Source organism: Anolis carolinensis, chromosome 3, assembly GCF_035594765.1.
Source record: "Anolis carolinensis isolate JA03-04 chromosome 3, rAnoCar3.1.pri, whole genome shotgun sequence".
Classification (NCBI taxonomy): domain Eukaryota; kingdom Metazoa; phylum Chordata; class Lepidosauria; order Squamata; family Dactyloidae; genus Anolis; species Anolis carolinensis.
The window spans coordinates 161,978,992-161,991,442 of record NC_085843.1 but is presented as its reverse complement, the minus strand read 5'-3'; the positions used below and the strand labels follow the sequence as shown (position 1 = coordinate 161,991,442).

Genomic DNA, 12,451 nt, shown 5'->3' with positions numbered 1-12,451 from the left:
CTGATGGAGTGTCTCTTCTTAGCAAGGCATTGAAAAGATCAGGGAGGTCCTTCTCTGTATCTCAACAGTTGAAGAAACTTTACATGACAAAGGGTTTTTCCTACTATAGTGCATCAGTTCTGGAATAAGGTCTGTTTGTCATCAACACTGGCTAAGTGCTCAGCAATTGCTTTCTATAGTGTTTTTTTATTTTTACACAAAGAAAGGGTAGCAAGAAGACAGTGGAAAATGCTAGCGTGGGAGAAAAACTTAAACATATTTTTTTGCTGATTTTGATTCTCCACTTGTCTCAGTAACAGTTATTGTGCTTAGAGAACAATATTCCATCATGTTTAGTCTCAGGAGCATGGACTATCTCTCACTATGGACTTGATTAAGCTTTTCAAGGAGAACAGTCATAACATTTCCAGGTTCGTATTGTTCAATGCTTTAACAGGGCATTCAGGGTTAGATTCAACGGAAGTAGTTCCCTCTCATCTTTTAAATACCTTGTTCACTTAATGTAAAATAGACTAACTTGTTTTTCTCTGGCAGATATTGAACAATATAACTTTTAAGCATGCTAATGCTCCACATGGAAGCAAGACAAAAACATTACAAGAGCCGGCTTTCTGTGTGGTGTGCTTTCAAGTTGTTACCAATTTATCCCAGGTCTTTATTGGCAAGATTTGTTCAGAGGAGGTTTGCCTTTGCAGTGTAGATGGAGCCTGAATGTGATTTTCAACCTTGTTTTCCTTTTCTTTCCTCTAAGAGTGTTTGTGAAAGAGCAGATGAATTATTTATATATAAATGCCTGACAACAACAACAACAACAACAACAACAACAACAACAACGACAACAACACAACTCAAAGAGAGATTGTGAACATATTATGGTGGCAAAATAAAAAAATTAAAAACCCTGTAGAATCGCATCAAACATTTTATCATTTCCCAGTAAAAAAAATTATTGCAACCATTTCAATACGCAGTTCTAAAAGAACCAAATTCAAAGGGCATAATCAGCAGGCCTTCAATTGCTGAACTGACTTGCCAGTAGTTTAATGTATAAGCATTGCATTTAGCAATTTAATCCTAGGTCAAGAGTGTAGAATAGGCTCTTTACCGATGGGTGAACCGCAGCTTCCATCAACCATTGGCTATGTCAGCTAAGGCTGATGAGATCTACAGTACAAAAACAACAGGGGGGACTATATTTAGTGTACACTTCCTACAGATGCTTTTTTTTTTTTTTTTGGTTGTCCCCTTAAGTCCAGTCGTGTCCGACTCTGGGCGTTGGTGCTCATCTCCATTTCTAGGCCGAAGAGCCACCATTTTCTGAAGGCACTTCCAAGGTCATGTGGCCAGCATGACTGCATGGAACGCTGTTACCTTCCCGCCAGAGTGGTACCTATTGATCTACTCATATTTGCATGTTTTCGAATGGCTAGGTTAGCAGAAGCAGGGGCTAATAGCGGGAGCTCACTCCGCTCCCTGGATTCAAACCTTCAACCTTTCGGTCAGCAAGTTCAGCAGCTTAGCGGTTTAATCCGCTGCGCCACTGGGGGCTCTGCTACAGATGCTAAAGATGTGGAAATCATTTCATTGGAAAGACCCTTTCATTGCTAGCACATAAGTTGCTAAAGAGAATTCCTTGGTCCCCTGATTCATATTAATTCCTCTTGCAAAAGAAACTGTACCACAGTTGCTTTCAGGTCACTGTTCTCTATTCTCACATCCAAAATATTTTGAATCCTTAAAAAGGTTTGTGAGAGGTCTGCTCCAAATGTTGGAAAACCATAATGAACCATGATTTGGTAACCAAGATTTTAGCTGCAGTACACTTGTCTAAAGACATTGATGCACCTAGCAAATAAAATGAACATGGAGAGGCGGTAGATGTGATCTGAAAGCAATGTCAGTCCCATGACAGAAACAGCCTTGACAAAAGCCATACAGATAGGTGGAGAGACAAATGAACTCTTACAGGTACCAATAGAGCCAAAAATGTGTGTATGTTCCTCAGTGTTTTATAACTTAAAATGTTGCACTTACCAAAGTAGATTTAGGAGGCTTTCATTTCACATTTCAGCTAGAGAGACTTCATTCCAGGCAAACATTATTGCCAGTTAAGAGTAATGTTTTGGATCTGATAATTGGACTGAGTTCTGTACCGAACTGTTTTCCAGCCTTTGTGACAACGCTTGGTTTCCATTTCAATTAGTGAGCAAAATGAGACTGTCACCAAAATGACCCCAACTTTGGGCTAAGCTTGATGAAAAATTGCTTTCCAAAAAAGACACAGAGTTCTCACACTCATGGACAAAACCAAGGCAGTATTCCTATTACTAAGGATCTATGATAGCTGGAGCGGTGGTAAAACAAAGCTGTGGTCATTTTAATGAGACCACATACACTTGAAAGAAGATTTTGAGGAACAAGAATCAAAAAGCCTTTGCAAGCATGCTTTCTGCTGTATATAGAAAATGTTCTGTCACGCGTTAGGCCTGTAACTATTGTCTTTTTGTATAGGACGTATACTTTATGCCCAGCGGGAAGCCAGGGCGCCTAAAGAGAAGTTCTTGAGGATTTCCCTGAAGAAGGATGGCCTTGTGAGTCCTTAATAAAATAACAAAGTCTTTATTGATGAACAAATAATAAATCTTCAAGGAGTCAAATAACACTTCAAGGTTTCCTTAATGGACTGTTGGCCCTTTGAGTCTTGTCCCCAAGGGACAGGCGATTGGCTTTGGATAACTGTGAAAACCCTCTTATAACCTCTCCCAGGCTGTCTATCAATATGGGCTTAGCTGATGTGGGACCCACTACCGATTCCAAATTCGTCTGGATATCGAGTGGACCTACCAGCCAAGGCTTGCAGATGTTTCAGCTGGGGTTCCATGGATCTGTGATGCTGTTCTCTCTTTGAGTCTTTAGTAACTTAGGGCTGTTTCCCTCAAGAGCTGTGAGGCTGTAAGCTCTCAGCCAGAGCTTTTGGGACTTTTCCCCTGGAATTTCTGTTTCTGTTTCCTCAGATGTTCTATATCCCTGGATGTTCTATATCCCCGGATGTTCTTGAGATATGAAGCTTTTCTATGGGATGAGCTGGTCTACGTCCTATAGCTTAGCTTCCTAAGAGAGAGAGACTTAAAAAAATGGCTCCTTCCCTCCCAGAGCCCTGAACAAGGGGTGGAACCAAACTTAATGATGATTGACAGGCAGCCTGTCCTATGATTGCAAACATCTGCAGCACGAAAATAAAGTCAGACCTTCTGCTACAGCTGTACCAGCACAGAAAAGAAGTTTAAAAAGTAAACACATTTTATTACAGAGCTAGAGTTTGCAGAAGGGATTTTATGACCTGTGGGCAAGAGGTCACCTTTTCCCATCTGATGAACAAAAATCAACATGAATGATATTTGACAAGCACACCCACACTGGCAGTAGGATACTCCCTTTTAGCACCAACTGTGCTGAGATCTTATAGTGTCCAGTATAGTGCAAGAGTTATGCAACAGCTCCTGCTCCCCATCCCTAAGTACCACCATTTTGCCTGATGGCCCTTTTGAACAACCATTATGAATCTTGTGGAGAGCGAGAAAGCAGTCCAATTTGGAAACCAATGACATCTGCCTAAAACCATCAGTGGTCTCAGTAGACGATGCGGTAGATAATGTCATCAGTCTGCATATTGGGGTTGTTGTATGTTTTCCGGGCTGTATGACTATGTTCCAGAAGTATTATCTCCTGATGTTTCACCCACATCTACGGCAGGCATCCTCAGAGGTTGTGAGGTGAGGTCCTCACAACCTCTGAGGATGCCTGCCATAGATATGGGCAAAACGTCAGGAGATAATACTTCTGGAACATGGCCATACAGCCCAGAAAACATACAACAACCCTGTGATCCCAGCCATAAAAGCCTTCAACAACACAGTCTGCATATCATTATGGGGAATATCCAGATATTTCTCCAATCCTACATGCTCTTTACCAACCACAAAATGGGAACTCAGCGGGACTCTTGCAGTAAAGTACCAAGTCCAAGGGATGGCCTTTGGTTACTGCAAGGTGGAAAAGAATACTAACCTCTGCAACAACATTGTGAAGAAGAAATGGAGGAGGAGGAGGAGGAGGAGGAGGAGGAGGAGGAGGAGGAGGAGGAGGAAGAATGGTAGTATGGTGAAGGTTCACTTGCATATGTCACCATCACAGTGGTTCTCAACCTGTGGGTCCCCAGATGTTTTGGCCTTCAACTCCCAGAAATCCTAACAGCTAGTAAACTGGTTGGGAATTCTGAGAGTTGTAGGCCAAAACACGTGGGAACCCACAGGTTGAGAACCACTGCACTAACAGGTTGTCAGCCTTTGTGTGTGACAAACACAGCCCTGCTTTCAGTGGAAATGAACAGTCAAGGATGGAGGAAGAAGGGCATGGGAGAACAACTATATAACAAGGACTGCTAGCTAGTTTAAGAAGTACATGACAGGGTATATGAAAAACACAACTCTGACCCACAAAGGGAGACCCACAAAGGGAGATGTGGAATATGTCACTTTTTAGGCTAATAGTTTGTTGGTTCTGCATTAACTTCTAAAATAAATGAGCAAAAATTAATATTTATTTCTTATTCAGAAAACTATAAACAAAATATATTTCATTTCTACTCTAGCAGAAGATATTTCTGAAATATTCAAAACAAATAAGATATTTCAAAAAGAATGAAATTTGTTGTATTGCTTGTCAAAGCGAAATATCTTGTTCCAAGTGGCATTAAAGTGTGAGTGTAGAGGGGCCCTTAGTTATGCTCTGTGAGAGTTTAATAGTGTGTCGCAGTGAAAACAGAAAGAAATTGGAAGTGGCCTCTATATCTGTAACAATCAGAAAGTCATGGAAATCAGAACTGGATCACAAAAGGCTTGTAAGTAATCCCAAAATGCAGATATTATACTGCCAAAAATTAAAATTTTTATAGTGAAGGGACACAAAGGGCCTGATTTAATCTGATTCATAAATAGCAATGGTATTAAGAATAGTTTGATTAAATAAATAGTCTTCTTAAGTGTTAGAAGAGATCAATAAGAAGAGTTTGCCACAAACACCACCAAATGGCAGCAATAAACAGCAGCAATAAACAATAAATCTCTAAACATTCCTTAGAGATGTAAAAGTCACTGGCTCAGGAAAGTCACACAAGCAGATGATATATTTTTGGAGACATGTAGGAGTCAAAGATGGCATTTTGTTTTAGTTTGATTTTGATAGATGGACATTTGCTGTTTGCTGTTTTGTTAAGTTTCTGACCAAATGGCACCATGTGCAGGATGAAAAGAAAGAAGGCATGGAAATGGAAGAATTTTGAAAGTGTGAAATATCCTTGGAAATCCTATAAAAGTCCAACCAAGCTGTGTCTTGGTGTGATACTCTTCTTTGTTTCATGCTACCAGCGGATCTTTGTTTTGCAAAATAAAGTCTGTTGTATCATCTCTTCACCTCAGGATCTAAAACTGAAATGCATGACTCTGAAGTCAGAAGGAGCCAAGCCCCTTCAATAGCAAACTAGAAACTCCCCATATGCTAACTGAATGAAGTTATGCTTTAAATATGTGGGTTTAGTGCTCATGAAATCCATTAAATATAGAAAAAGATGAAAGGGATAAAATATAGATTCAGAGAACCTCAGGGAGGAAAAGCAGGAGGAAAAGGAAGAGTCTTCCTTTCTGATAACAGTCCTAAAAACTGTAATTATATCAGAGATATGTTTATTGAGAGGCTATTGCCTCATTCTTGTATTGAAATCTCCCTGGCAGATTATTGGCATCTTTCCATCTTGAATTCATTGCTAAGCCAATGCTAAAATGTTGGTGCTCCCTAAGCTGTTTTGGTAAACTACATAACAGCAAATTACCAAGAAACAGAGAGACACCCTATAAAAGAGATTTATTTCCAAATTGGTCTGCATTACAAAACACGATTTCAAAGGAGTGGGAAGACTGATGATAACTATGGCTTGCTGCTTTGGAAGGAAGCAGCAGAACTGGAACATTTTGCACTAATTAAAATTCACCTGTCAGAGAAAAGGACTGGGATTCCTCACATCACAGAAATCTTTGCCAATTACTGTTTCCCTAAAGTTTGTTTACTGACCTCTCTTGAACTTTACACACTGGCTCTCTTTGTGTGAGGCTCTCCTAGCAAAGGTTGGCATTAACATTTTCTTACATGCCACCGAAGGCACTGAATGAAGAGACAAACAAATTTCCAGAATGTTTCCCGGAACAATCTCTTTCATGCATTGTCAAAGGCTTTCATGGCCAGAATCACTGGCTTGCCGTGAGTCTTTTGGGCTATATGGCCATGCTCCAAAAGCTTCTGGAACATGGCCATACAGCCCAAAAGACTCACAGCAACCCAATCTCTTTCTTGCTTCATCCATGCACCCATCAAAATCTCATGCACACTACCAGGCCTGTAGCGAGGGGGGGGGGTGTTAGGGGTTCAACCCCCCCCCCCCCCCGAAATTTTTCAAGTTATAAAAAAAATCTCGTTTACTCCTGAATTTTAACCGGTTAACCAAATCCCCATGCTAAGTCTATGAGATGCAAAACATTAAGAGTCCCTCCAGGCACTATCTCAAGCAGATATTGACAGGTTTGTAGCGGGGAGGGGTATGTGCTAGGGGTTCAACCCCCCCCCCCCCCGAAATTTTTCAAGTTATAAAAAAAATCTCGTTTACTCCTGAATTTTAACCGGTTAACCAAATCCCCATGCTAAGTCTATGAGATGCAAAACATTAAGAGTCCCTCCAGGCACTATCTCAAGCAGATATTGACAGGTTTGTAGCGGGGAGGGGTATGTGCTAGGGGTTCAACCCCCCCCCCCCCCGAAATTTTCAAAACCCCTCCCGAAATTTTTTTCTGGCTACGGCCCTGTACACTACCATGCTTACATTTTCAGAAAGTAAATCTGAATATCCTCAAATTAATATTTCTTTGGATTACAGAATTGCCTACAGTTGGTCATTTGTATCCATGAGTCAGCCATCCACAGCTTTAAAATCCTTCAAAATAGCAGTAAGGTTTAAAACATCCCCAATTTGAAAACCTTCAGGGGGAGAGAGAGCAAGTTACAAATAAAGTGTTGTTGTTGTTGTTATTTGAATTTGCCTCTGAGTAAATATTGACCATGGCAAAAGACAAAACCTGTCACATGATTGCTACATATAAGAGCATAACTGCAATTTTATGGCCACTATTATACTTACTGTACATGCAAAAATGTTGCATTTCATTCATTCTGCACTACAAGATGGGAAAGATCAGGTGTTTTAAACCTGTAGCAGAATTTGTTTTGTTTTGTTTTACAGTGGAGAAATAGTTGCACTGACATATGGTATACAAAAATCAATTTATTTATTTGAACATTTATGTCATTCATGTCTTAAGTCATATTTCAAGAATGTACCTTCCACGAGATGGCAAAAAGTGCCATTAAGTGCCTCAATAGTTTGCTCCTTGTTTGTTTTTCACCTTTTTCCATGCATTAACATGACTCAGTGAAATGAAATGCTAATTTTTCATAACAATTACAGGCATTATATTACTATTTTATATAATTCAGATAGTTGTTGTAGGTGCATACCAAGGTGCTTGTTTATAAAGCTATTGTCCTCCCAACCCTGTTATATGCCTGCGAAACGTGGATTGTCTAGGGAATCACACTCAATTCCTGGAATGAGTCCACCAGTGTTGCCTCCGAAAAATCCTGCAAATCTCTTGGGAAGAGACGCGGACAAATGTCAGTGTGCTGGAAGAAGCAAAGACCACCAGCATTGGAGCGATGCTCCTATGCCATCAAGTCCACTGGATTGGCCACATTGTCCAAATGTCCAATCACCATCTCCCAAAGCAGTTACTGTACTCTGAACTCAAGAACGGAAAAGGAATGTTGGTGTACAGGAAAAGAGATTTAAAGATGGGCTTAAAGCTAAACTCAAAAACTGTGGCATAAACACTGAGAAATGGGAAGCCCTGGCCCTTGAGCACTCTAACTGGATGTCAACTGTGACCAGCAGTGCTGAGGAGTTCGAAGAGGCATGAATGGAGGGCTTAAGGGAGAAACATGCCAAGAGGAAGGAGCATCAAGCCAACCCTGACCGGGACTGCCTTCCACCTGGAAACAGATGCCCTCACTGCAGAAGAACATGCAGGTCAAAAATAGGACTCCACTGTTACCTACGTACCCACCGCCAAGAACTACACTTGGAGGGCCATCATACTTGGACAACGAGGGATTGCCTAAATAAGTTGCCATAATTTTCTTTCTATTAATCTATTTAACTATTAATCTTATATCGATGCAATTTCCTACGAGCCAACCATAGGTACCATCACTTCTAATCATCTACAGAGAAACAAAAACTGGAGATTAGGGGCTCTTTGGAGTGAAAATAAGCTTACTTTGTGGTATTGTGTGTGCATGTGCGTGCGTGCATGCATTAAAAATCAAGTTTTTCAGAATGCAAAATTTCATCCCAGCAAATTTCAACACTGCCCATGTTAGAACAAAAAGCAAGTGATTAAGGCTTTTGCTTTAGTTTGAAGCATCATGAAAATGATAGAATACTTACTGCTGGAACTGGAGAGTTCTTTTGGGCTAGATGACATTGGCTGAGCACACATTTGACAGAGACAGTCTCTTCCATTAAAGGTAACCCGGTCTCCTGGTGGGAAAGGACGTCTGGAGAGGAAGAGAACCGAAGGGTTTTAATGAAAGGCTATCCCTTCATTTTCACTCCCGTATCCCTTCAGCTGCCGCCCTTAGCGATGCAAATCAATATCTTGCAGGAACACAGGCCAAAAAGAATCAAAATGTAACAACTGGCAAAGCTGAGCGTTTGGACAAATTCCAGAGACTAAATGGACCTTCATTGGAAGAAAAGCTGATGTTAGATGAGACTGGCTGATCCCTCTTTCAATGCAAAGCTGTCACAAAAGCTCTATGGGGAGTGTTTGGGTGTCTATGTGCTCTGCGTGTGTGGGTTGAGGGGGGAAAGGGCACCAAAGCTTAACATAAACATTTTCATTTGAGAAATGTGGACCACACATTACTGCTATCTACAGTGAACTATTTCTTTTTGGGAAAAGGAGGTTGAGTTTATTGCAGACTGATACCAAGGGGACTTAAAAAGTTTATATCGCTACCATGGAAAGTATTAAATGACAAATTATGACCTACAGCCTGCAGAGAGTCTTTCGTTCCAGCAAATACTGTAGTACACACACACATTGTAGTGCATAAGAAAATTGGTCTATATAGGACAGCACTGTGTGCACTGGGATGGTAAAACTGTGGGCAGAGACTTATTGCTGCCTTCTGGCAAACTCCCAGACTCCCTCAAGCTCCTTCAATGTTTGGCACTCCTCGGGGAACACAGATGCCTCTAAATCCCCTCCACTCCAACTTTCCCAACCAACAAAAAATTGAAGTTATTTCTGTTTCAATTTTCACTTGATTTTTTGCCAGTTTTCAGAGAGGGTACAGCAACACCACAGGGGCAGAGTTTGGGACCTACATCCTCTACAACTGGCCATCCCAAATCTATATTGACTAGTGATGGCTTTTTAGGAGTTTTGGTCAAAGTTTTCCTCAGCCTTAACTGGGAAAATTTATTTATTTAATAATAATAATAATAATAATAATAATAATAAGAAGAAGAAGAAGAAGAAGAAGAAGAAGAAGAAGAAGAAGAAGTTTATTTGTATCCCGCCTCCATCTCCCCCGAAGGGGACTCGGGGCGGCTCACAGAAATATCAGATACAAAAACAATGACAATATACAATAAATCAACAAACAATAACATGCACCAGTAATAGCATTTACACACTAACCAGAATTTTTTTTAAAAAACTTATTAAAAACATAGAATTAAAAACAGTGAGGCTGTAATAGTAGATTAGCAAAGTGCACAGTATAAGTTGCGGATTAAAACTTAGATAAAGTGCTACAAGTTCGTTTGAGGTCAATCTGGGAAGAGAGGAGCCCTGAGCCAATATCAAGTAACCAGGAGAAGTGCGACCAATATAAAAGGTCGAGGAATATAATTATGATTATAATGGGGATGAGCGATATTAACCAAAGGCCTAGGTGAAAAGCCAAGGCTCTTCCAAAACGCCATCAGGGTGGGGGCTTGCCTGATCTCCCTAGGGAGAGTTCCAGAGCCGGGGGGCCACTATGGAGAAGGCCCTCTCCCTCGTCCCCACCAACCGCACTTGTGACGCTTATTTATTTACCATATTTATATCCCGCCTTTCTCTACTCCAGGGGGAACTCAAGGTGACTTACGAATGGCACTACTATAATGGCTTGGGCATAAAAACATGTAGTAAGTTTAATTTAAAATTAATACATACATAAAACAAATTAAAATACATTCCGATGTTAAGACACATCATCCAGATCGACCTCAGAGGGACACAGGAAGCCCGGGACGTCCTCCTCCAGGAAGCGCTGGTAGGCCTTGGGACCCTCCTCCGTCAGCGCATCCAGCGCCTGCCAGTAGTATTCCTTGTAGTGTGGAGGGAGGTAGTTGGGGTCCAGCGGGTTGTCATCCTGCAAGGAGCTCTGCGGCCAGTGGGTCATGGCGGGACAGGGGGAAGAGCTGCCCAGGTGAGCCAGGATGGGGGGAGGGGGGCAAAAGAAGAACCTCTCTCTCTCTCTCTCTCTCTCTCTCTCTCTCAGAGTTGCGGTGGCTTCAGATCTGAAGGCTGGCAGTTTGACTCTGCAAGACGGGGTGAGCTCCCATCTGCCAGCCTCAGTTTCCATGCAGGGACAACAGAAAAGCCCCCCACAGGATGGTAACACATCCAGAAGTTCCCTGGGCAACATCTCTGTAGACAGCTGATTCTCTTACACCAGAAGCAACTTGCAATATATTCTCAATTCACTTCTGATATGATTAAAAAAAACTGAGAATGTCAGGGAATGAGCCTTGGCACTTGTGCATGTCCTAATACTAGACTATGACCTTTCCTCAAAGGAGAAATAGTTTGTCTTCAGGCCCTATTGGACTAGAATTCCCATCATTCCTGACCATTGAGCATGTTTAAATAATATCAGAGAGTTTCACAACTATGTTCACATAACTCTTATATAATAAAAGGAAAAGTATAGTACTTTCCTTAATAAGAAGCAGAAAAAGTTGTCACCAGCAAAATGGTGCAGGACAAAGACTGAACTTGAGTTGCTGTTTATATACATTTATAATTACATCACAACTTAACACACTTTTTGATTTTTGAATTTGTACTGTTTATGATCTCTGGATTGTTTACCTAGCATCAGTGGACTTACTTGCACACAGTGCAGGCAAAGCAGTTGGGATGGTACGTTTTCCCGAGAGCGGTTACAACTTCTCCTTCCACAAACTCGCCGCAGCCGTTGCATCGGGTCCCATACATCCGCTGGTAATCCACAGTACAGAGGTATTCCCCATTCTTAATGAAAAAGCCTCCTTGAGCCAAGTCGCAACCGCAGACTGAATAAAGAGAAAGACAAGCAAACAAGAACAAATCAGTTAAGCGCTGGAACATCAAGGAGCTGGAAAAATACAGGGATTCAGATTTGGGTAGTGGAACACACTATTATGATAGCGATATAGGAACACCAATGGCAGTTCACAGAGAAGGCCAACATGACCTTGCAGATAATATTCACAAGGCTTGATGGCAAAGTTTTGCAGCTATTTGGATGATTATACATTCAGGAGAAATAATTATGTGTTGTATTTATATTTTGCTTTATTTACATGAATCTACAATATTTTATGATACAATTTAATAACGACAGCAACATTAATTTTTTGAAAAAACTCAGAAACTGCCAGAACCTACTTTCTACCTTATCTCTGTATTCATTTCAGGCAGGAGCAAGGTGACATATAGAAATCGCCTTTGTTGCTTGGGGTCTAGTTTCAAGGAGTCCTTTAGAGACTCACTGGTTCGCTCCCATTTGCAGGACATGATCTTTTGGTTCTTTTAATAAATGAACTACAGTAGAGTCTCACTTATCCAACATTTGCTTACCCAATGTTTTGGCTTATCCAACTCAGTCTGCCTCCCAACTAGATGCACAGCTGTTTCTCTAGGCAATTTTATCTTTATTTGTAGTCAATTTGTTAGGAGCCAATGTTTTTGTAGTCAAGATTTTCAATAAATTGGGATGTTTTGCTGCTAAATTCGTAAATACAGTAATTACTACATAACATACCGTGTATTGAACTGCTTTTTCTGTCGATTTGTTGTAAAATGTGATGTTTTGGTGCTTAATTTGTAAAATCATAATGTAATTTGACGTTTAATTTCCTTAGTCCCTCCTTATTATCCAACATTTAGCTTATGTAACATTCTGCCGGCCCATTTATGTTGGATAAGTGAGACTCTACTGTACTTACTCTTGAGTTTAAATTCAATTT

At 40.8% G+C, this 12,451-nt stretch overlaps 1 protein-coding gene across 16 annotated transcripts in view; it reads right to left on the bottom strand.

The window, feature by feature from the left end:
* Positions 1 to 12,451, bottom strand: part of ablim1 (actin binding LIM protein 1) — a 219,161-nt gene that overhangs the window by 124,803 nt on the left and 81,907 nt on the right. For all 16 annotated transcript variants that reach the window (XM_062975680.1, XM_062975683.1, XM_062975682.1 and 13 more), the window contains 2 exons: positions 11,332 to 11,515; positions 8,609 to 8,718 (listed from right to left, as the gene is read on the bottom strand). In XM_062975680.1, coding sequence (XP_062831750.1) covers positions 8,609 to 8,718; positions 11,332 to 11,515 — 294 coding nt within the window. The remainder of the gene's footprint in view (positions 1 to 8,608; positions 8,719 to 11,331; positions 11,516 to 12,451) is intronic.